The sequence below is a fragment of the Euprymna scolopes genome, chromosome 27 (assembly GCF_053919585.1).
Source record: "Euprymna scolopes isolate OS-2025 chromosome 27, ASM5391958v1, whole genome shotgun sequence".
Classification (NCBI taxonomy): domain Eukaryota; kingdom Metazoa; phylum Mollusca; class Cephalopoda; order Sepiida; family Sepiolidae; genus Euprymna; species Euprymna scolopes.
In genome coordinates this window covers 39,609,841-39,636,416 of record NC_136508.1, presented here as the reverse complement: position 1 = coordinate 39,636,416, position 26,576 = coordinate 39,609,841, and the positions used below count along the sequence as shown (strand labels likewise).

General features: G+C 35.2%; 1 protein-coding gene across 17 annotated transcripts in view; it reads left to right on the top strand.

Moving 5' to 3' along the window:
• LOC145248835 (pleckstrin homology-like domain family B member 2) overlaps positions 1–26,576 on the top strand; it is an 839,292-nt gene that overhangs the window by 466,619 nt on the left and 346,097 nt on the right. For all 17 annotated transcript variants that reach the window (XM_080110546.1, XM_080110540.1, XM_080110537.1 and 14 more), the window contains one exon: positions 7,774–7,896. In XM_080110546.1, the coding sequence (XP_079966672.1) occupies positions 7,774–7,896 (123 nt within the window). The remainder of the gene's footprint in view (positions 1–7,773; positions 7,897–26,576) is intronic.

Below are 26,576 nucleotides of genomic sequence, written 5' to 3'. Positions count from 1 at the left end.
AGAAGAGATACTACACTTTGATCTTGACCAAAAACAAGTTCTTGATGAACCATTTCCCTAAGTAATCCAATTTACAATATTCCCACTACTTATGCTTACTATGCTATAATCACATTGACTAATGTATACTCATTAACCCTTATCCTCGAGTGGCCTCCGGGCCTTGATAAGTGGTGATTCCTGTGTAAAAAAAAAAAAAAAAAAAAAAAAAGGCTGGTATTTTTGTTGTTCTATCATTATTTTACATACCCTTTTAGCTATCCCTACACATCAGGTGCGATAATTACTCATGAGAAAATCAGTTGGATCAAAGTTCGAATTTGTATTAAACCTACAATATTCTGTCCCCCATCTAAGTCATTCAATATTTTATGCGTTTTGCAAACCGTTTCGGAACCTTAGTTACACCATGTTCACCAAGCATGTCGCGAGTTTCTTTTTGTACATTTTTTTTTTTTTATAGCTGTTGGTGAAATAATTTCATGTACTACTGAACCATCGATAATTTGCATTATTTCAGTGTTAAGTTATTTATCTCCCTCGCATGGCGAAACTATGTGACACAAGGTTCAGAAAGTGGGATTTAAAAAAAAAATAACAGCACTGTAGTGGAAGACCGCTTTGGCCTGTAAAAATAATACTTTGTTAGTTATGTTAATATTCACCAGCAGGGGCACCCTGGGCGATTAGCAACAAAGCAAAAAGAAGGTGGCAAAGTCTGAGAGAGATTAGACTTTTATAAACTGCATAGGATCAAAAATATACCCGGCGGTCAACAAGTAACCAGTGATTGTAACAATGGCCTAGACCAGCATTTCTCAACCGTGGGCCACAGATCTTCAATCGGAGAGCTATAAGCAGCAGCAGTAACAGCAGTGGCCCCGCTATTTTAACAGCATCAGCAACCATGGCTTTCCAAATTGTAGAGCCATGGTAATCTTGAGAAGACAAGTAAAGATTGTAGTTTCTCATTGCTTTCTTTCTTGATTTGGGGGTGCATCTTACCAACGTGGAAATTTCTACAACTTGGTGCAGTACATAGAGCATCTAGCCTTCCCAAATGGTCACCTATCTGGTACTGGCTGGATTCATCATTGTTTTACTTTGATGATCTGGTGAGAATCGATCAGTCAACGTGATTGTGCTGTATCATTAGCCATAAGAGGATGCCAGAAAAATGTAATTCAAAATGCAGAAAGTTGCAATGTGATGCCCTATCCTACCTTGATAGTTGAAAACCAGCTTTTCTTCCCTGCAACCTATTTACCAGAGAAGAGACGTCACGAGCCTCTCTCCGCTCTATCACTATTTTCATGGTCAGTGCCCGTCTGAACTCCAATCTATGGTCCCCCTTGCCAAACTTTCGCTCAAAACACTCGATTAGCTAAAACCACTATATATGATTTTCCCCTTCTCTATCTGTGCCTAAATGGAAACACAGATTCCATGAACAAAGCTTATTTCCAAGAACTGTCCGCCTTTGGAACACTGTTTCGATGGCATGCTTCCTGGCTAAATACAACAGGTTAGCCTTCAAATCTAATGCAAACAAGTTCTTGTTAAGTCGTCCTCATAAATAATCAAATTCTACCCAATCCACACCACTACCATCTTATATTCATTAGCACTTGCCCTCGAGTGGCTTTTGGGCCTTGATAAGTGGTTCTCTCCCCCCCTCCCAGTTTAAAAAAAAAATGTATAAATAGGGTTACAAGATTCCAGCCATGAAAAAAAAAAATGGTTTACTTTGAAAGCTCTAGATACGAAATTAATTGGTTTTGGTTTGATTTTCATATCCTGAAATTTTTGTATCTTGACAGGCGTTTTACACATAAATCGACTAATCCATTTCAAGCCCAATGAAAACACTCATTAAATTTTATGATAAAGGTAAAAATCAGAATAAAATAAGAGCTAAATAAACAATATAAAAATAAATCTGCACTTTTTTTGTTGAAGTGCAGGGGTGGGGGCCATGAATGTCAAGATAGTCGGTAAGGGGCCACGGATCATCAAAGGTTGAGAAACACTGGCTAGACTCTGTTAGCTATAGTATTGTTTCGGTGTTAAATGACTCGAAAGCGGTTAATATTTTGACAAAGCCAACAAATGGATCCTAGCAGTGTAGGATAGGCATATTAAGGGAGTTGTAATTTTACATGGAGTTTCGTTCAGTCTCTTTAATATTGGCCGACATTGTGTAAGTGAACAGGCAACAACTGTTCATGTTTGTGAAGTAGTTGGTGATATAGCCTCATAATTACAGTCGACAGTGATAAATGGTCATTTCTTGATTTTTTTTTTTTTTTTTAATCAAGCTTTTTTTACTTCTATTTAGTTATTTTGTTTCACGGCGTATCAACCCCTTTTAGATTATTCAATTATTTTGTCGAAAACTTTTATGTTTCAAATCCTTTAATCCATTCGTAGTGCTTGGTTGGTTGTCTTGTAAGGAGTTCTGTTTTCGTTTCTGGCTCTGCAGAGCATGATTGAGGGAGAGTGTTATAATATTATTTAGAAAGCGAGTAGGGAAAGAAAAAAAAGAGATGGAATGGGAGGTAGACTGGTTTTGGCTTTTGCAGGACATGATTGAGTTTTGCAAATAATTAAGACAATGGCAAACTGATTTTAATGAACGATGCATTTGATTCAGGAATCCAATATCTTCAGGCAGCCTGATCCATGATTAATGTAAGCTTCCCTTCACTTCACATTCTCTGGAGGGCGAATGTAGAGTAGCTATGAAAAAAAAGAAAATAAGCTTCTGAACACAATCATGGGCCAAAGAAACAGATATTTGTCATTTTTGCTGTTTTATTTTGAACTTTCTCTTCCCGATATCATATCGTGCTACATATTCTAAATTCTAAAACTTCAAATTTCTAATGAAATTTTCCGCTTTATTAATTTTAACCTTACGTGTATATATTCTTTTATTGTAACCGTTTCGACACTTGCACGGAAATATTGCTGCACAAACGTGTTTAAACCTTTTTTCGTGTTTAGATGATAAACATGTTCTAGAATTTTTGAGATGAGGATTGATAATTTGGATTATTTGGACCACTGTTCTCATCAACAACCCATGGCATAACAGAAGGTAAAATTGAGTTCGAACTGAAACTCTTTTGGAGGTTAATGGTTCAAATCTCAGTGCAGGCAATACTGAATATACAACTGAGTTATCTAAGACTTTTATAGTCATGGCTGACAGAATAAGAGCATTCTGTCTGCGTGGATTAAATAAAGGTTCCATTTGAATTTCCATGCAGATACTGGAGTTTGACGAGACACACTTGCAGATCATCAGAGGTTTCATTTTTCAGGATGTGAAAATAACACTCAAGATTGGCACAGTAGTTCGAATAATCCAAATAATACAGTACTAACGCCCGAAAGTATCCTGTACCTCTATCAGGCCACCATTCACCCATGTATGGAGTATTGTTGTCATATTTGAGCTGGTGCATCTGCCACTAGTCTCTCACTCCTAGACAAGGTTCAAAAGAGAGTCGCCAACCTGATAGGTCCTGAACTGTCATCGAAGCTTCAGCCTCTGTCCCATCGACAAAATGTAGCATCCCTCTGCCTGTTCTACAAGTACTTTAACAGTGAATGCTCCAAAGAACTGCAAGCACTTGTATCCCCTCGATGTAAATACCCCCAAGAAACCCAACAAGCAGCTAAATCCCACCCCTTCAATTAAGATCCCTAGATGTAAGAGAGCCTTCTACACCAGTAGTTTCTTCCCCAGAACCGCTAGAACTTGGAATTCCCTTCTGGGTTCCTGCTTCCCCAACTGTACTGACATGCAGGTGTTCAAGTTTAACATGAACCGACATCTTGCTACCCAACTCCCCACATAGTACCCCTGTAGCTTATGTCCCTGATAGTAGCCCTTGCATCAAAGTGGCAATGTGCCTTGTTTGGGGTGAAAATGTAATTGAAAAAAAATTTTTTTTTAAATGTTTCCCTCATATTTCACAGGAATATGATGAGACAACCATCTTGGTGATCATTTTCGAATGAAATGTCACAAAATCCAATAAAACTCACGGAATACAGTAAAAATTAGCAACTTAAGTCTAAAAAAAAGTACTAACATGCTAGTATTTTCCTTTTTCTTTCTCTTTTTTTTATTTAAGGTTACCTGACTGTACAAGCCCACAGCTGTTCATACATTTTTTCTTGAATCTTGATAAACAGAATATTAACCTTTTATAAACAAACAAGCAGGGCTACCTAGCGTTGCCTGGAGCAAAAGTGTAACATACTTCGATTAAAATTTCTTTCTCCCTCTTTCTCCTCTGCCCAGACTATTCCTCTCTCTGAACGCACTCCTTCTTATAGATTACTAGAAGATGTATCTGGCATTGCCCGGTATGAAACGTAATGTTAAATTCCTTAAGCAAAAATTTTTTAAAAATGAAAAAAATTTAAAAAAATTGAGACAAGGTCATGTGAGTACTCACTTTTATAGATATATAGATTCGAGGAATGAATCAACAGAAGTGAATTGACTCCTTGATTAAAAAAACTCAGTTATTTCCTTTTAGTTTATGCATAATCTGGACCCCCCCCCCCGCTTTACTAAATCTGCAACAGTTTAGTGGGTATATTAATCCATGGTAACGGCAATCAAGAAAAAATCAACTTTGTGGGCATTTGTTTTGTCTTTCTTCCCCCTCCCCTGTTTGTTTCGTTAGATATACAAACATACAGACAACAGCCCTTCATATTATAGGCTAGCAAGGTTACCCCGTGTTGCCTGGTTCAAAAATGTTTTTATTTAGACTTTTATCTTTCTAACTCTCGCTAACCTTCTCTCTTTCCCCTTTTTATTTTCCCCTCCTCTCCTCTACTGAACTCATCCCTTTCTAGCTGGACGCACGTACATGCATGCATACAGAACTTGAATGCCTACTGGAAAGAACTTGAATGCCGACTAGACACTATCCTCGAGTGTTTGATGTCTCTCTGTATATAGGAATTTGTCAGGAAACCTGGCATGATACTTCTTTCTACACGTAAACCCTGACTAAATATTCAAAATCGCATAGTATTTGCAGCCCAAATAAGACCTTCTCAGTATGGCTAACTCATACTAGTTTTTTTTTTTTTTTTTTTTTATGAGGAATGGTGCACCTTCTCCATCTTATGTTATCTCAAATAACAGCACAAAGCTGGATACTCCACCAGACTCCAGTAAGACCAAGCGACCACAAGAGAAGTGTACTATAACTTACTTAAATAGTCAATTGAGGGAGGAAAATTATATTCCAAACTTTTTGACTAACTCAGTATTTGAGAACTTTAATGGAATATTTCGATATCTATATATCTCATATGGAGATCAAGTGAAAGGGGTCGCTTGGTTTTTGAGAACTTCCAATGAAATGAAACAGAAAACATTGTGAAATTAGTCACCATTTTCTTTCCAAATTAGTGCATAACTTTGAAAAACTGCTCCCAGCAATGAAACCCGGTCTAGTCGACCCTCAGAGAATAAATAATTTTTTTCTGAATTTTAGATATTATTCATCCAGGGCAATGCCGATCAAGAAAATAGCAACTTTGTGGGTATTTGTTTTGTTGTTTTAGGGTTTAAGCCAAATAGACAAACATACACACAGACAACAACTACCATTTATGTTATAGACAGCTAGAATATTTGTTATTCAAAGATGTATTTATATCTGCAATGGGATTGGAGTCATAATTTGAGTTTCAATGGTTTTCCATTTCAAGTGCTGTCTCCTCTACAAATGAAGAGCCAGACATGCTGCAAATAAATGGTTTGAAAACATGTTTTATGTTTTAACTCCATAGATATGTTCTTAAAAAAATCCCTATTTACTTGTCTCCCCACAGGGGCAGAATTAGACACAGGGTAAGATTTTAATATGTGAAAACACAGTATGCCATAAAGGGCCACTCTGTTGGGATAAAAATGAAGTACTTATACAGAATACGAACAGTGCTGTTTTTTTATCTATTTATTTTTTTTTTATAGGATTTTCAGTTTTTATGGTGTCTTTTGTTTATTAAACTAGTTAAGTTAATGGGCAGATTGACAAAACGCCCTTCACTTCCGGTGTTAACAATTAGTTTCTAATGTTGAGACAATCAATCTGAATCAATAATTGTAAAAATCAGTACTTTTGGGGTATCAGACTTGAAATCGTTATCAAATATTTGGTGGAAATATTGAATTGTTTTAATTATCTATTTTTGGGGTTTGTTTAAAATTTAATTTTCCATTTTTGGTATTAATAAAAAAAAAAAAAGTAATAGCTATTAATTTTAAACTACCAATTAAATTAAAAATATATCACGTGTATTGTTTGCGAAAATATATGCTTATATTATATGAGCTTTTGTGGTAATTTGAAAAAAATAATAATAAAAAGAAAACCTCTACAGCTAAACATTTGGAGAAAGAATCAGAATCGATAATTGTATCAAGAATCAGAAAATATTGAAATCGACGCATCAATAGTTTCTAAATTGTTTTTTTTTCTGTCTTTTTTTTAATTAATTTTTTTTTTTTTTAGCACAGTCTGTATTCCACATTCTCAGTTTAGAAGGATTTCTCCTTCACTGAATGAAGTTAGAAAGGATTAAGTATGATTTCAGAACAGATACTACTCTTTATACAATAAGGAGTCTGCTTTTTAGAACATTTCCATTCATCCTTAGAAAGCATCCAAATCACAATGACATAATAAAAAACAGCAATGTTCAAAGTCTACAACTATTTATATTATAAGAATATAAATGTGTGGATATTTTTTTGTCAGATATTTTTTAGGATTATTAAAATATACTGCAATATTTGTCCAAATTGAGAATCTGCTGTTAACTTTTCTTCAATTTTTTAAAGTCTTCCACATTTTTTTTTATGTTGTTTAAGTAAGAAAATCTCAGTTCACAAACGAAATGGAGAATTGCAATAAGATTTTGATTAATTTTTTATTTAATTATTATTTTTTTGGGTACTCTTCCATAACAGAAATCCAAAAGTCATCCAATTCTTAGAAATGAACATATCCTGTATTGAGTATTTGATACAGAACAATAATGGTGATTGTCAGTGGGACAATTGTGCCTGGTGTTTTCTTTACTATTACCACAATATGTGGGTGAATGTGAGAGGCACGTAAATCTTCAATATTTTTCAGTCTATCATTTTTTTTTTTTTTTTTTTACAAGCGGAAATTACAATTTGGGTAGATAACATGCATATGTTGATTTTAGTTGATATTTCGAAGAATTTACTCTAAATTTTCAATACCTTTTAAGTCTTTCATGGGCTTTATTTTTAATATTGTTTAGGTAAGAAAATCACAGTTCACAAAAGTACGTAGTTGAGAATTGCAGTACGATTTAAGATTTTGATGGCTTTTTTTTTTTTCTACTTAGAGTTGAATAATCTTCCATAACAGAAATTTAAGATGCGTGCATACTTCAATTTGAGATCACGATCACCTGAAAAAACTTGCTAATTCTTACTCTTTACATGACTCAAAACTGGAAGTGTTGATGACTTGTCATGTCACCATGATTAAGAAATTAAATGTCTTTATTAAGCAAAACGAAATTAAATGGCTTCTAGCTATTATCACTTTGCGGCACACCACTAACCATTCCGTGCCACACTAATTTGTCATAGCACATTGATTATTCTTGTTCTAGAATATTCATGTTATTTTTATGCTAATTTTTTTTTTTTTTACAACAATACTGAATGTATCATATTAATTTTTTTTTCAGGAAGCATGTTGTGTTTGGGACGGTCAAATTATTTCCGCTTCAACCATCCCCAGGAGGCACAAATCATGAAGAATGCTATGCCAGATTGCCGTATTTCTATGGTACCTTTGAACTTCTTACACGGTAAGACATTTTAAAATTTATCTGTTCTCTCGATTTTTATTACAGGCATATGCAAGAATACATATAACTCATTTATAAAATATATTACACTTTTCTTGGTCAGGGTTGACCATGAATAGCATGTCTGTTGTCCTTTTGGCCAGAGCAACAATGTCTGTAGAAGTTGATTTGGGAGTGACGGACTCTGCAGCAGGGATCGCATGTGTGCTCTGCCCCTGATTTGAGATATCGTAACAATTATAAAACTTTGTGGTCCATCTTGTCTTCAACAATCGGGTGATTCCATCTTTAAAAAAAGGGATGACAGGTGAATTATTATATAAAAGATGAAGAATAAAAGTTATAATCATCATCATCATCAGAACAATCAGAAAAAGTAAAAAGGGGGAAAAACTCTTTAGGCCGTGGCATTTCAAATCTAAATGCTTCTCATCAGAAGAGGAGATGCGCCAGAATTATACAAAATGCAAATATAGAAGAACTAGCCTAGTAACATTCAGATATGAAATGGGAATGAAGGAATAGGATGATAATAATTAAAAGTAGGTACAATATATAAAGGTAGTATATGTGTAGGTAATAGTCCAAAAAAGAATGTGTCTCTATGAAATAATGGGGATCATGAAAGAAGAGCGAATAACAAAAGAAAGGAAAATAGGGAAGATAAATGAGAAAATGGAGAAAGAAGGGAAGGAGAAAGAAACAATAAATAAATAAAGGATACAGAAATACATATATAAATAATTATAAAATATTGTGGACCTTGCTTGTTTGCATCTTGTCTTTTACGATCGGGCGATTTCATATTTTAAAAAAGGGATGACAGGTGAATATATATATATATATATATATATATATATAAAAGGTTGGTGTAAAAATAATGTCGTTTTTATACAACATTAGTTTGTTCTTTTTTAAAAGAAATCCAGCAGAGTGCTCAGTTTTAAGGAAAATCCAAAAATAAGAGCGTATCATTTATATTTTGTTTACAGAAAGTTTTAGATTAGTCATTGGTACCGTCGGTTTCAAAACCGATAATTAGGGACCGTTTTAGATACCCATATCAACCATAAAACTGTCCCTAACTATCGAGTTTGAAACTAACGGTACCAATGATTTGTCTCATCTAAAACTTTCTGTAAACAAAATATATAAGATATATATATATATATATATAACATTTATTTAAGTGAAATAAAGAGTAGGGAGATAGTGGCTGTTATAGGAATAGTGGATGATTTTGAGGCTAGAGCAAATAAATTCATATATACATTTATTTTACCTTGTCTATAATTTGATTTTATGTTGAGCTCTTGTTCATTGTTGGTGCAAAACAAAATATAATCCAGTTATAAATTCATGTACAATATGAACAATATTTAATTACCGCACAAACTAGAATTGTGTAACACTAGACAATCTTTTTTGTTATACGGAACACAGGAGGGCATTCTTGTGTGATCTTAAATAACAATAGATTTTCTTCAATAGTATATTGATGTCACTGAATCTATCTATAAAAGTGAAATTGTCTGTGTGTGTGTGTGTACATTTCTCTACCAAACTACTCTGTCAATTTTCAGTCTATAGACTTGAGATTTGACATAAGGTGTATTGAGATTGGGAAAATCTTTTTAATCGGTTTTCGGTCTGAAATGTGGCTGTCAAGGGGTCAAAGTTCAACGATTTGACCTTTGAAAACTCTACCAAACTCCTCTGCCAATTTTGGGTCTAAACACTTGAAATTTTAGATGCAGGTTACTTGGACATGGATCAAACTTTTTAATTTGATTTGAGCCCTAAACAATGGTCAAAATCGGGGTCAAAGTTTAAAAAATTTTTTATCTCTACAGTCTCTACCAAATTACTCAGCAAATTTTTGGTCTAAACATTTGAAATTTTACATAAAGTGTATTCAGACATAGGGCAAGCTTTTTAATTGTTTTTTGGTCGAAAATTTGGCTGCCAAGGGATCAAAGTTCAAAAGATTTTACCTTTTTGGTCTCTAGCAAACTATTCAGCCAATTTTGGGTCTAAACATTTGAAATTTTACATAAAGGGAATCCAGACATGCAGCAAGCTTTTTAATTAGTTTTTGAGCGGAAATATGACTGCCAAGAGGTGAAAGTTCTAAGAGTTGACCTTTGCAGACTCTACCAAACTCCTCCACCAATTTTGGGTCTAAACACTTGAAATTTTAGATGTAGGTTACCTGGACATGAGTCAAACGTTTTAATATATATATATATATATATATATATATATATATAAATACCCATTCACATACACTTTTCACGATAAAGCTAGAACCCAGAATTAGATAGAATCGAGCAATTGCATCGACAACGGACAACACCAGACCCAAAGTGGCTTTCGATGTACTCATCAGTGACATGCTTCGACATAGGCGTGAACCCAGGTCGTCGCACGCATAAAGTGTGCAATACTGACGACCTAACCGCATGGGCCACGGCGCAATCTATTGGCTATGCCTCAATTTTAAAATTCTTATACTTTTATCCAGTTCTACATTCTACGATGTGGCAAGAACTGGATAAAAATATAAGAATTTAAAAATTGAGGCATAGCCAATAGATTGCGCCGTGGCCCATATGGTTAGGCTGTCAGTATTGCACACTTTATGCGTGCGACGACCTGGGTTTGCGCCTATGTTGGAGCATGTCACTGATGAGATGCAGCACATCGAAAGCCACTTTGGGTCTGGTGTTGTCCGTTGTTGATGCAATTGCTCGATTCTATCTAATTCTGGGTTCTAGCTTTATCGTGAAAAGTGTATGTGAATGGGTATTTATATATCTATCTATAATCTCCTCCTAATGTCTAATATATATATATATATATATATATATATATATATATATATGCACATAAAGTTCTGAACAGTACATATGGTTCAAACAAAGCCAGGCTGAAGTGCTAGTTAAAAAGAGAATAAGAATATCTTAGTCAAGAGAGAGCGATTATAAGTAAGGAGAAAACATCTGCATCCTCTAGATGCAAATATTCAATACTTCATAAACTCATAATAAAAAATATTTTTTAAACTTTTTTAATGCATAAAATGTTACTTTTTATGCATGAAAATGAAATAAAGGAATTAGAAATCCACAATAGTGGGCATTTATTCATTAAACTTTATTTGAAAATCATTATTATAATTAGAAATCCCAATTACTCTGCATGGCGTGCAATTGGCCTAATGAATAACCTTTCAAGTCTATGCAATTGACAGTTTTATATTCAAAATTTAAATGTAAAGGAAAATAACAGGGAAAGGGGGGATTTGATGGTGACTTCATGGTTAACATACAACACAGACTGAAAACCTGGGTGTGCCAAGTTCGAATCCAATTCGTTCCACAGAAAAAAATTCATAAAAACAACACTTGACCTTGTGTCTAACCTGCTTAAAAAGGTGGTAAATAAAATAAAGGGAAAATAACGTTTTATTTGATTTAATTTATAACCAGTTGTAACAACCCGGCATTGCATTGCAACAACCCGGCATTGCAACTCAGAGATAACAACTTGGTTAGGATTGCATTAAAACTTTATTTTGTATTTCTATATTCTATAGCCACATTTTTTTTTGTTATATTAAGCTAAAAAATCAAATAAAGAACGCTATTATTAAAGGAACGAGTTATTACCTATAACTGATTTTTCTTTTAAGGTGTTTATTTAAGAATATCTTCATATTAGCAAACTGCTGAACGAAATTAATTATTTCTTTTTAAATTGTGGTAAAGTATGTTAGTTTATTGCCGATAAAAAGGTACAACAATAACAAATGAAAATTGGAAAATTTTATTTACTAGCTGAAATGCTATTTAGGCTTGACTTGTAAAATCCAGCTGAGATCATTTTATACATTAGACTTGATTGATTGAATACTAAGGAAATGAAAAAGAAAAGAATAAAAACATTAACATGAGTAAAAAATTTTAATATTTTACTATTTCCTTCGCTCTTTTTTTCTTTCTTTCTCTCTCTCTCTCTCTCTCCTTGTCCCTTTGTTCTCTATCTCTTTCTCCCCTTCTTTCTTTCTCCCCTTTCTTTTTCTCCCTTTCTTTCTTTTTCTCCCTTTCTTTCTCTTCCGCTCTTTTGTTCTATTCATTTCTGCCCCTCTCCTCTTTCTTTCTCTCCCCTTTCTCTCCCTCTCCTTTTCCTCTTTTCTTCCTTTCTTTATCTCTCTCCCTCCCTTCGTTTCTTTCTTTTTTTAAAAATCTTTTTCTTCCTTTCTTTCTCTCTATCCTCCTTCTCTTCTTTCACTTTCTCCCTATCTTTCTCTTTTCTTCTTTTCCTTTCTTTCTTCCTTTCTTTTTTTTTTTTTTTTTTAATTTGATACACTTGTGTGCAACTTAGAGATAACAACTTGGTTAGGATTACTGCCCGGCATTTTCGTTCCTCATATCTTTAAAGATTATACTGCAAAGAAATACATAAGAGCTGTTTATTATGCAGCATGTTTTACAAAAAAAAAAAAAGATACTTTAGCACACGTGCTTATATAATTGTTATGCATAAAAAAATTACAATTGATGACAAAATGGAAAAAAAGAAAGCACTAATATTAGATGAGATGTTCAGTGTTTTTTATAAAGTTTCACAATAAAGACTTACTCGAATTCTAGTTTCTTTCCTTTTGAACATCTTTAAGTGAAACTCTGTTCCAAGCTTCCAAATTTGTCTCTATCCTCAAATTTGAAGTTAATATAAGTATAAACTCCAATGGAAAGTAGACAGCTAACCTTTGATTTACCTGTGATACTATGGACATGTACCCCGGCCTCTCCCAAGTGTAAAACATAACAAAAGAAGAGAAAATAAATGTGTTTCTTAGCAAAACAAAGATGTAAGAAATTGTTCATAAAGGAACACAAAAGAAAGCAAAAATGAGAATGTTAAGCAAGATGTGGCAGTTTTTTTTTTTTTTTTAGGACACAGGACCAAACAAAGGTAGATAGAGTTAGTTTTTGAGCAGTATTAGGTGTGGCCATGTGTTTTGCAACGCACAGTTCACAACAGAAATAGTTGGGAATGGTCTTGGGTTTGCAACGGTTGATAACAGTTCAGTGGAGGACAGTTGCCAATTGGACACAGTTGAGGTCATTTGTGAGTTGGACAGTTAAAGGTAGGTTCCGGCTTAGACAAGATTGAGATCAAAGAAACATAGCCATGACAAAAAACTAAGATGCGGACCTCGGCATGTAGAGTGTTGATGCTGTCACACACACACAGTGAAGCTGATAATTACAGCAAGTTTTGTTTTATTTTTATACTTGCAAGTAAGTGGACCCCCCCTTGGTGGGTGCCAATGTATGAAAATATGGCCATAAGTAGAGAAAGGAAAATGTAAGAAAAGAAATCCACAGTACCCAGCATTGGGGATTAGTGATTGTTGTCGAGTGGAGGTGGACATGTGATCTTGTCATATTTTCAGCAACCTTATAACTTTAGATTCCCTTATTTTGCCATTCAGTGCTTCCATTTCATTAGCGATGTTTATGGCAAAGAAGGATTTTTGGATCAGAATTTTATCCATATAACATTTAATCATTGGCTAGTTTTTGACATTAAAGTGTTTTTTTTTTTTTTAGTTCCTTACATAAGTTGTTTCATACTTTCTCTAGAGCGATTTCTATTAAAAAAAAAGAAAAAAAAAAAAAAAGAAACGGTAAAATTTATTACGTCTTGATTTTTCTATTTATTGGCATATCCTTTTACCGCATTCCCAGTTAGTTGGTTTTTTATGAAACATTTAGGTTGGCTTCAGGTTGAATTTACTGTCTTCTGTGTAACTTAGTTTAAAATAACTAAAATTACTGATAACAGCTGCATTAGTTAAAATTGCATTTATGTTTCTATTGATTTCATTTGCTAATGTATCTGATAACATGATTAAGCACGCTCAAGTCATTTTAATTTATCCATGTAATCCAGAAAAAGAAAAAAACGGACAGAACTCATTTTCACTAACACTGCAATTCACACCAACAAATCTCACCTCCAATGTTTTCTCTCGGCTGTAAATCAACTCTTTGTCCTCCCCAATTTATCCTTTTTCAAGCAGCTATTCCCCTCATATGCAAATTAATGTACCGCATAAAATAAAATCCAACTACAAACATTAGTTTTTTTGCCCTTTTTTAATTTCTGTGATACCTGCACCTGACATGCCAAACAAGTGCGCTGCTGCTTTTATGAATAGTTTCTTCTATTACAATTCACTAAAATGTAAATTACTAAACCTATGATACCAGATTTGTAGATAATTAGAACAATATTTGTTGACAAATTATTGGCGCTTTTTTGTTATTTGAACGAAAATTGAAATGTTGAATTTTAAGTAAAACCACTGGTATCTACTTAATTGTCATGTCGCAATGAACATGTTCAAAATTTTGAAAAACGATCAGGTAGAAAACTACTTGTGAAAATTGATTTTTGCTGAAATAAAAATAAAAAAGAGTTTGAATCCTAAAAAATGTGGTAATTATTTTCTGAAAATCTTAGGTCAATTTAGCAAAACTCAATTTTCGCTAATTGCCTTTGAAAACTGTTTTTATTAATGATTCATTTTCTACTTTATCGGTTTTGATAATTTTTGGATATATTCATTAACTGCAGCACGAAAATCAAGTAGATACCATTGGTTATACTTGAAATTCAATATTTTTATTTTCGAATTTCTCTCTAAAAAAACATCCAAAATTCAATGTTTTTAACTGCAGATTTTATACGTTTTAGCGGTTATGACCAGAATTACAGAAAAAAAGTGTTTTCTGACCACAATTCTCAATTCTGTTTGAAATAATCGTAAATATTTTATTTTTAAAATGTGCATTGTCAAAGTTTTCAATATATCATAATTTTTATGCAACATCCAATCTAATTATAACATTTCCTTATCTAGTTAATTTATATTACGAATTCTCAGTGTGGCTAGACATAGTGTTTCAAGCCGCAATTCATATAACTAAAAATGTTTTGTTATTTTCGTTTTGTTTGTGCAAATAGAATTGTGTCCTTTTTTTGAACTTCTGGGAAATATGACGTTTATTATTGTTTGTTGGAATTTTGATGAAAAGAAATATCCATGTTGGCGACGTCCTTGATGAATTTTATAGACTATGTCCGTGTCTCGTGATACTGACCTGTTGTTTCAGAATTTCTTAAAGGGACCGTACTAGGAGAAAGTTCCCAAGCATTAGTACTAACACTGCTCAGTGGAATGTGAGTTTGTTTCTGAAGCAGCAAAGAAGAAAGGGAAACCTTTGATAAAAGTTATATAAAAAAAAAAACAACAACAACAAAAAAGTGTTTATCTCTGATTTATTCTTTTTACTTATAAACTAACAAAAGAAAACATCTGAAGTGCGGCTTTTATTCTTGCAAATACCGGAGAGCCGTTGCGGCATCATAATTAGAATAATTAATTAGCAAGCACACTTAGCATTGCCCAGAAATAAATAAGACTTCTGTGTACTTGTTTTTTCCAACTCTGGATTCAATATTACCATTCTTATTTTTGTTGTATTTGAAGTAGCAAGGCTATCCAGCATTACTCAGGGTAAAATTCTAACATAAATTCTAGCCTTCTCCTGCCCCCATCATCCCCCTGCTTACTTCTCCACCCAGCACCATTCCTCTCTCTGGATACATACACATATGTGCATAAGAAAAGTCGGTATAATGCAAATAACTCTATAAACTAATCATTTACGTCCCTTTACATGATGACATTAAAAGATGTGTACATTTTGATAACATTAAATTATATAAATGCCCATATAGATCCCCCAAATATTATTTTTTCTAAATTTTTGATATTATCCATCCTGGGCAATGTTTATCAAGAAAATATAAACTTTATGAGTTTTTGATCAGTAGTTTTAGACTTTTAGATGGATTTACATGATAAAATTTAAAGATGTGTATATCTTGATAACATTAATTGATATAAATGTCCATTTAACCCTCTGCAATTTTTTTCTAGATTTTAGATATTATACATCCAGGGCAACGCTGATCAAGAAAATATAAACTTTATGAGTCTTTGGTCAGTAGTTTTAGACTTTTAACTGGACATACAAATCTGTTTATACAAATACACAGACAATTGCCCTTCATAATATACTAGCCTGAGAACCTAGCATTGCCCGGATGTGTCAAGGTGCGTGTAAGAGGGTTGGTTGAGCACTAAAAAAAATTAAAACAATGCAAAATAGCAACAAGTACTCATGTGAGGGCAAAAAAAAAAATTAGGAGTAGTCAGGCTCGAACCTGTAATGCGCAAGAGAAAAAGGTGGTGAAAAAAAGCAAATGGTCTCATCGATGCGCCCACTGCAATTGTGACGTCATGGGCGTTCAAAATAACCTGTTTTATGTGACGTCATTCATATGAGGCTTGAATGAATTGCAAAAATGTCGACGGAAAAAATTGACCCCTCTTGCAGATAATGGTCCAGTTGACAGTGAAAGAATAAATCTTTTGGCCCAATTTTTCTATATTTGTCGTCCGAGACATCGATCGTTGAAACGATACAAATTTTGTCATGTTCAAACGCGCCAGTCAGAAGATTTTGCGAGACATACACACACACATTTTCCCTTATATATATATATATATATATATATATATATTAGACTAGCCTGGATGCCCGAATGTTTGGAGGTGTGTGTTGAGCAAAAAAAAAAAAAAAAAAAAGTGGTAGTTGGCAGGTAGGCTTACCGCTACTCCATGATGCGACTGGAAGTCTAAAGTGTTCAAATTTAACGTAGTCAATCAAAAACAAAAGATTATTTGCAGAAATGGTGTTGCTTTTAGACCTACCATGAAAGCAAATTAGACACAAGGTCATTTTTAATGTTGGGGAAAACCAGCTCCCCCGAAAAGGGGGGCACTCTGGCAGTGTCCAAATAAATAGTAATTGTCTCGGTATGAAACGTTTCTCCTACATTGACTAAGGACCGATTACAGAACAGATACTACCCGGCCCGAAGGTGTTTGCGTTCAAATAGTTTCGCTTTATTTATACGAAAAAGCCAAACACTGAAGATGACGGCACAGTGGGATTTTTTTTTTTTTAACTCGATCAAAAAAAAAAAAAAAAAAAAAAAATGTCCATTTGCGAATGCAAGATATTACGATCTGGGAAGTATGCAAAAACTTCTTGCAGAATTTAACCGACATGAGAACCCCGATGTAAAAGCCTTTCGTGGACATACACAAACACTTGTGCCCATTTTACCCTTTATATAATAGAAAAGATATATATATATATATATATATATATATATATATATATATATACACACACACACACACAAAAAACCTACCCACCATACAGCAGCTATTTTTCTAGCTTTAAGTATTTTCTTTCTTTAATGTATAACTTGCATTGAATATCTTTAATGTAAATCTATTGTAATTAAAAAAACTAAACTAGTTTTCATTTAAATTACCTCCCTTGAATGGACAATATTTTAAGGAAGATTGTAATTCATCCTTTTTTGTAATTTTTAAACTTTAATTACTATTAATATTAACAGAACTATTGTAAACAAATAAGGCAATAAATAATAATAAATTAATGTTATTTTTTTTAAATAACATTATTATAAACTGTTCAAAAAATAACTATGCATGCAAATAGCTCTATGATCATACAGTATTTCAAAAGAACGTTGTATTGAACCATTTTGATGGTAATATAAGTGTGATAAATTAAAAATAAACTGTTTTGCATTTATTTAATTAGCAGGGAAACCCGATGTTGCTCAGGATTGAATGATGATCAACATTTTTTTGTCATCGAAATCAGTGAAATTGTCTATTTTTCAATCAAATTCTTAGGGGGGACCCATTGTGGTGCATCGGGAGGAAGTTTCATATGCTTCTCTGCAATGACTTAGTTCACAATACATTGTAGTCTACATTGCACTGTAGAGAACGTACTGTCAATTTTATAAAATTATTTTTTTTATATATAATGGCTTGAATTAAAGTTAGAAATGAAAGTCAAGTATCATGCTTCAATTGTGCTCTATGCCGAAACATTAATTTTAAATATGCTCCTATAATATCAAAGAACCTACTGTTCATTTTATATATCGGGCCTTTCAGCTTGTGTTGTAATAAAACTTTTCAAATACACTTGTGATATTAGGCTGTCTAAGCTGGTCAAAATCGCCCGTTCTTTCTTTCATCGGATTATTTTGATTATTGATACTTATCAAAGACATTCCGATACAACAACTAATCTATAAACACTGCCTGGCACATGAAGTACCTTCATATGAAATTTTATAAAAATCGGCCCATCCGTTTTCGAATCTATAGGGAACAAAATCTTCGCCAAACTTTCACAAGAAACACTCGTCTAGCTGAAAACACTATCAATAATTCCACCCCCACTCTTTATCTGTGCCTAAACCTAAACGTAGATTCCATGAAAAAAGCTTCTTTCTTAGAACTGCACGCCTGTGGAACTGTCTTCCGTTTTCCTGCTTTCCAGCTGACTACAATATGGTTGTCTTCATGTCCAACGTAAACAAGTTCTTGATGAGCCGTTCCACCTTATGTGCTACCAAAAAAAAAAAAAAATTCCTCTCTTTCTCTCTCTTACTTTCCCTCTCTGTCCTAATCTAACCAAGTCTGTCGACCTGTTTCACAAACCCAAAAAACTCAACATGAAATATCTAAAAAAAAAAAATAAATAAATAACACGAGTAAACCTAGAACCCCATCCTCCAACATAGACCCCTACTACCATGTCTCCTTCTCCAACATAAGGGGTCTACGTTCCAACCTTCCAGAGGTTGAAACCCAATTACATGAGACAAAGCCGGACTTACTTTTTCTAAGCGAAACTGGCATAGGGCCGACCACTTCCCTAGATGAGTTCATAATAAAAGGATACTCTAATTTAACATCCAAACCTGACCCCCAAGATCGACATGGAATATGCGCCTACATTAAAGATGGCTTCCCGTGTGGTAGAGCTATCTCCAGAGAAGACCCTAATTTACCTTATATGTGCTTCTGGGTTGCACTTGCTTACACCACCACATTTCTATTTGCCCTCTATCGCCCGCACAACAGTGAGGTTACTGTCTTTAAGAGTATATCGGAGAAAATTGACCTCATCCTGTCTGCTCATCCTTCGGCTAACATTCACATTTGCGGTGACTTCAATATCCATAATGTGGAATGACTGACCCACTCAAATAAGACAGATGATGAGGGGAGTTTCTGTCATGATTTTGCAATTGCCTATGACCTCACTCAGATTGTTCACGAACTCACCCGTGTGCCCGATACTACCGGTCAGTATGCAAGCCTTCTAGACCTTTCCTCACAACTTCCCCTGAGCTATGTTCATGTTCCGTTCTATCTTTCCTGGGATCATCCGACCACACAGTTGTATCAGTTAAGATAAAAATGAAATACAATAAGTCTTCAGCTGTACCTCTCCACCTCACTGTATATCGATACTCTATGGCTGACTGGGACAGCTTCCGTACATTCATATCTGATCTACCTCTGCACTCCATGTTTAAAAAGGATGTGTACTCTATAGTATCAGACCTGACCGAATGGTTAATTGTAGGCATAGACAGATTCATACCATCCAAAAAATTCCAACAAAAACTTAACAGCCAGCATTCTCCCCAGAATGTGCTGCTGCCATCGCGCACAGAAATCACTTTTTCCATAGCTACCAACGTAATAGATGTACTGAGACTAAAGCTGCTCTCAGGACAGCCAGCAACCACTGTAAAAGAGTAATAAAAAATGCAAGAGAGCTATATGCTCAGTCCGTCAAATCCAAAGCAGCTGAGCAGCGGCTTGGTTCCCACCAGTTTTGGCAAATAGCAAACAGGATCCTGAACAGAAGCATGCGTTCTATCCCAACCATCATCAATGGACCCGAGATCATCTCATCAGCATCAGACAAGGCCAAACTATTTGCCAAGAACTTTGCAGCTAACTCTACCCTCTGCGACGAAGGTCATCAACTCCCCGTATTTTCTCCTACAACAGGCAACACACTATTCAACATACAAATATCTGTGCGTGAGGTCGCCAAACTAATCAAGAACCTTGATTCCAATAAAGCAACTGGCCCAGACGGCATTCCAATTATAGTATTGAAAAAGCTTCGACCAGAACTTGCTCCCATACTTACAAAACTGTTTAAGCGTTGCCTTAAGGAGAAATGCTTTCCAACACCCTGGAAAAACTCGTCAGTATGCCCTGTATTTAAGAACTCAGGTGATAAGTCATCTCCCTCTCAATACAGACCAATAAGTCTCTTGTGTGTCATGAGTAAGTTACTGGAATCCATATTAAATAAAGAAGTAGTCAAACATCTCACCAGAAATAGCCTCCTTAGTGACATGCAATATGGTTTCCATTCTGCTAGATCTACAGCTGATGTGCTAACGGTTATATCTCATAGGATTAGTGAATCTCCCGACAAAGGCTTCCTTTCTAGGGCAATTGCTCTTGATATATCAAAGGCCTTCGATAAGGGCCTACTTCAAAAGATTTCCAGCTATGGTATAACTGGAAATGTTTTCTTAATAATTAAATTATCTCTCTCTGATAGGCTCTTAAGAGTAGTGGTTGATGGGCAGCAATCAGAGGCCCACAGTATTAATGCTGGAGTCCCCCAGGGGTCCATCCTGGGCTTAACTCTCTTCCTGATCTACATCAATGATCTCCCAAAACACATACTTAAATCATTCGTTGACATCTATGCTGATGACACAACCATCTATGGTAACACATCAAAGGCCAAATGACAAAGCTCTCTCTGATTCCCTCTCCTCTGATCTTGAGTGTGTGGTACAGTGGGGGAAGAGATGGCTGGTTACTTTTAATGCATCTAAAACCAAGCTCCTATCATTACATCATCAACGCTCTGTTCCCCATCTGGCATCAATTGAAATGGATGGCTCTCGTCTTGGGGAGGCTTCATGTTTTGACAAGCTCCTGGGTTTGACCTTTACTCCTGATCTGAAATGGAACACGTATATGAAGTCTGTTGCCTGGGCCATTGGGAAAATGGTAGGATCCTTCTACCGCTCCAGAAGATATCTCCCTACTGATACAATTCTCTATCTGTATAAAAGCCAAGTACATCCAAAGATGGAATACTGCTGCCACATCTGTGCTAGAGCTTCTAAAAACAGTGTATCCTGCCTTGACAAAGTACAAAATAGATTCGTGGCAGTGGGGGATGCCATTTTCTCTTCACTACAACCTCTCTCCCACAGAAGAGACGTTGCGAGCCTATTTTTGTTTTATCGTTATTTCCATGGCAAGTGCTTGTCCGAGCTTCAATCTCTGGTCCCCCCTCGCCAATCTTTCACAAAAAACACCCGTCTTGCTAAAACCACTGTCAGTAAATTCCCCCACTCTTTATCTGTGCCTACATCAAAACGTATATTCAATGAACAATGCTTCCTTCTGAGAAGTGCACACCTGTGAAATTTTCTTCCGTTTGCCTGTTTCCCATCTGACTACAACCTAGATGTCTTTAAGTCCAACATAAACAAATTTCTGATTAATCGCCCCCTTAAGTCAGACACTTTATCAAATTTCCAACGCCAACTATTACTACGATATTATCCCATTGATTATTGTACACAAAATAACCCTTATGCCCGAGTGGCTTCCGGGTCTTGATAAGTGGTGATCCCCCATGTAAAAAAAAAAAAAAGACAAAGTTTATTTTTTTTTTAATAGGAGAGATATGAATAAATTAAAACTGATTTTTTTTTTCTTTTCTTTTCTGAAAGTCAAGCACAAACGATAACCCTCATCAGCTTCTGGTAGAATCTAACAAAAATACAATTTAAGATCAATACTAGCATAGCAAACCTATACGACATTTCAAGCTTAACATTTTATTTAATGGACAGAGGTAGATTATTCTCGTTCCATCAGCCTTGAAGCGGCTAAAAGTGTTAATAATTTTATTCTTAGTCATTATTGTGTCATATAAGTTCTTGCGTTCTACATAAAGATTCTAAAGTTCAGAAAGATGCTCATGAAGAAAGTTGGGGAGGAGAGTTTACATCGGCAGAAACTTTTATGAAAATAACAACTAAGATGAGAATAATAGTCCGAATGATATATGATGTAAATCACCATTGAATCCGTCATAAACTTTTACTCTGGACAAGCTGTTTGATCTTGGTATAGATCTGTGTTTTTAATTGTATCCTAGACAAAGAAACAATCGGGTGATTTCTTGATGAACCAACAGACATGTTTATCAATCTATCATCTGCCCGATCCTTTTCTGTGGCTACACAACAGGAATAATGGAGGTGACTGATCGGCAACAGTAAGAAGTTTATGATAAAGACGGCCTCTATGTTGTCCCAACTGCTGTTCTCTGTCAACATAGGAACCAGAAATCGCTCCCATCTGCTTGCTGCAACAACATCACTAATGATGCGAGCATATATCTTGTCTCTCAATTAATTTGCCACGTAATCCTTTTAGGACTCCGTGGCGTAAGCATATTGGTGTTTAGTGAAGAATATGGTCACCGAATATAAGAGAGGGCTTGACTGTCCTGTCCTATCCAAAGGTGGTTAGCTGCCCTGTCCTATCCAAAGGTGTTTAGCTGCCGTGTGCTATCCAAAGGTGTTTAGCTGCCGTGTGCTATCCAAAGGTGTTTAGCTGCCGTGTGCTATCCAAAGGTGTTTAGCTGCCGTGTGCTATCCAAAGGTGTTTAGCTGCCCTGTGCTATCCAAAGGTGTTTAGCTGCCCTGTGCTATCCAAAGGTGGTTAGCTGCCCTGTGCTATCCAAAGGTGTTTAGCTGCCCTGTGCTATCCAAAGGTGTTTAGCTGCCCTGTGCTATCCAAAGGTGTTTAGCTGCCCTGTGCTATCCAAAGGTGTTTAGCTGCCCTGTGCTATCCAAAGGTGTTTAGCTGCCCTGTCCTATCCAAAGGTGGTTAGCCTTCGATGGTAGAATCGAGAGTTGTTGACCACCTTATGGAACCTTGCTCTGGGCTGCCATGCATGAGCTGCAAAGGTTTGGAGTTATGCAGATCTGGATGTAGTTTGGCTCAAACAGACCAGAGTGAACGCTGTTGCAACAATGCAGGCTTCATCTAATGTTAAACAGATAACGTAAATCTTATGTAGTTAAGAGTATTGAAGAGATTATTATTTTTTTTTCTTAATTCAAATTGTTCTTTAAATTTATTTATATTACACGCTATGTGTAATAAAATACGTGTCACTGTTCCCTGATATTGGAGAACTTTGTTGCTGTTAGCCATTTTATTTTGTCTGCGTCGAAACTAGCAATTATCTTTTCTTTTTTTTTTTCTTTTTTTTGTTTTTTTTTTTTAGATTGTAACAATTGGATCATTTGTTGTTCTTAAAAATATTTTTAAAAATTGCATTCTCTACCTTTATAATAAAGATCAGTGTGTGTGTGTGTTTGTATATAAATAAATATATATCCATCCTGTCACACATTATCAAATAAAAAAAAAAATTACTTACTGGAAGTATTTAAAATAGTAAGGATAAGTGAAAAAACAATGATAAGTCAGACGAGCACCTCAGTTACTTCACCACCTGAAATTTATTAGGAAAGAAATCTTCCACTAGTCAACGGTGAATTTTTTTTTTTTTTTTTTGTAGAGCATCAGAAGTGAATTATAGTTTTGTAACGTTTCAATTTACACACGTTTCAACATGTTAGACAACATCGCAAGGAAACCTAGACAAGGAATAACTCTTTTTCCTTAGTGAAACAACCGACATTATTTAGTTATGGTATAATCATATTTCACACACTGGTTCCTGTCAGATCACCAAAGTTAAGCAACGATGAGTCGGGCCAGTACTAAATGGGTGACCATTTGGGACTTCCAGATGCTGTATGTGCTCTCTGCTTATCTCGGCATTGTTTCCAGTTGTCCTAGACTTCTCCTTGCCACTGGACTCAAGCAGTGCCGATTCAGGGGAGGTGTGGTTGGAGATTGTGCAACCCTTGCCACACAATTACATGTGCAGCTGCCCCTACAGAGGGTATCCTTTGTCTTTCGAGACTGAACGGAGGTATCGTTGTTGCTATTTACAGGGTTTTTTCCTGACACTCTCTAACGTGATCCTCGGTCTGTGCATACATTTTTATATTTTTTCTTCTTCATTGCCGTGACGTCATCTCGGACACGGCTCGATCATTTGCATACAGCTGCCATACGTGCATCCACAGTCTGTTACACTTTATGCAAAAAAAAAATGAAATTATTAACATAATTCTATGATTTGATGATAAATATTGATACAAACACAGGCGAAGCATAGTTTGTTTGTTTGTTTTTTTTTTTGTTATTTTTCAATGTAGAGTTTATAATTCTATAGAATTTCAAGCATAGCATCCTAAAAAGCTTGTATTTATGAAAATCAGATTTTGGTCAGTAAAGCAGCTTTACTAGATTATTAGTCTAATATATAACCAAGACCACTCAGCTACTTCAAACGAATATATCCGTTTTGTGGGACATGCCAATTACATAGTTGAACAAAAAGTTATAGTTGCCGAAATGCTGTGAATCTAACGGGCAAGATGAGCACAGCGTCATGAAACATAAATGAGAAAGCTATTTACAGAAAAAAAAAAAATGGTGTTTGGTTTAAACTGGATAGATCGAACATGTACCCACAACTAAGCTCCAACCCCTGTCCCATCGCTGCAATGTTGCATCTCTGTGCCTGTTTTACAAATATTTTAATGGAATGTGCTCTGATGAACTCGTTGCACTTGTGCTCCCTCGGCATACATATCCCCAACAAACTCGCTTAGCAATAAAACCACATGTCTTCACTGTTGAGACCCCTAAATATTAAAAAAAAACTTTCTACTTTAATAGTTTCTTCCCTCGAACAGCTAGATTTTGGAATTCCCTTCCTGCTACTTGCTTCCCTGACTATACTGATATGCAGAAGTTTAAATGTAATGTAAAACAACATCTTGTTAAGCTTTCCCAGACATGGTTCCAAATAGTAGACACTTACGTCCAAGTGACGATCTGCCTTGTTAGGGGGAAACGTGAGTAAAAAGAAAAAAAACAAAAAAAAAAAACTCTGCATATTTTGGAATCTATAAATTACTAAACGTTGGATCACAACCATTATCGCTATTTATTCTACTTTGAATTAAAAAAAAAACTATCAATTTAGTGTACCGTACACTGTACGAATCTGGGAATAAATAAAGAAAATGGCAAAGTGAATACTGAGATTTCTACAGGATTTGAACCTGTGCCTCTAAAAGAGAAATCACTTGTAGTTGTATGAAAGAGAGGAAAGACTTCTAACGTTTCTGAATTTTCGAGATAAGGATTGGTTGTTGGAATTATTTAGATTCTTCAGACTAATCAATTTCTATTTGTCGGTTAATGGTTTCAAAATTGGAGCTGAACGATTCTAGTCATTTTTTTTTTTTTTATTAAATATGTAATTAAAAGATTAACAATGCCTGACGTCTTTATAACTGGTGATACTTTGTAATTCGTATTTACGAGACAGTTCCCATTTACAATGCCTGCCCACGGGGCAGAGTTAGACACCAGGGTCGATTTTAATGTGGAGAAAAGGAACAAAAATAAAAAATTGTCTCAGTCGTGAAGGACTTCTCCTCCACTGACAGAACAAAAAATTGAAGTGCAGCATCCGAAGAACAGATACTACACTGTGATCTCGGCCAAAAGGGCAAGCCCCGGCCGATTACAACCAGTTATAAAGTAATTTGAAGTTTAAAAGGTAAAAATACCAGTTAGATTAATGTTATTTTATTCCCCTCCCCCCCAATCCACAAGAAATATTTTCAAACTCCCTATGTCGTCTCAGAAAGAAGAAAAATAGATTTGATTTTTTTCGTATTATTTGGATTCTTTGGACTACTATTCTCGTCTTGATTGTTATTTTCACAATGTTTCGGTTGATGTAACCTCCAACCTTCTTCGGGTCTATCTTGTCAGACTCAAGAATGTTTCTGTCGAGCTTAGGGAATTTGGCTATAAAGTCAGTGTATAGTGACAATAGTATCATAATAGTACCAGCAGGCAAATTTTAATGAATAACGCAGAATGTGCTAAGAAATTGGCAGATTTAATAGAATCTGGTGGCTACTGTAAAGTGAAAAAGAATCCGAGTGTGAAAACGGAAAGGGAGCTGTTACAGCTCATCAGTAAGAACAATGATTTGAACCCCTGAAAGAGGAATCACTTGAAGTTGTACGAAAGATAGAGCTGACTTTTAACTCCTATGCTATTATTCGACACTTAACTATAAACGAAATCTCAATGTAAACATTGTAAAGTGCCCGAGAGCTCAAATTGTTTTTACCCGATGTTGAATGCCTTAAAAGGTAGTGGCAGTTAGGGACTTCTTTACAAAAGGTTTACCCAAGAAGGAGGGGGAGGCATATAGTCGTCCACAAACAAACTGTTTTGCTGTATCTCTGCTTTTCAGTGTGGCTAGACAAGCAAGTTCCTCAAGCCAGTATCAAAACTTGATTATTGTTGAATAAGCAGTCTATGCTTAGTCTCAAATCTAATAGGTCACACACTATCGTCCAAGCTCCAACCTCTGTCCCATCGCTGCAATGTCACG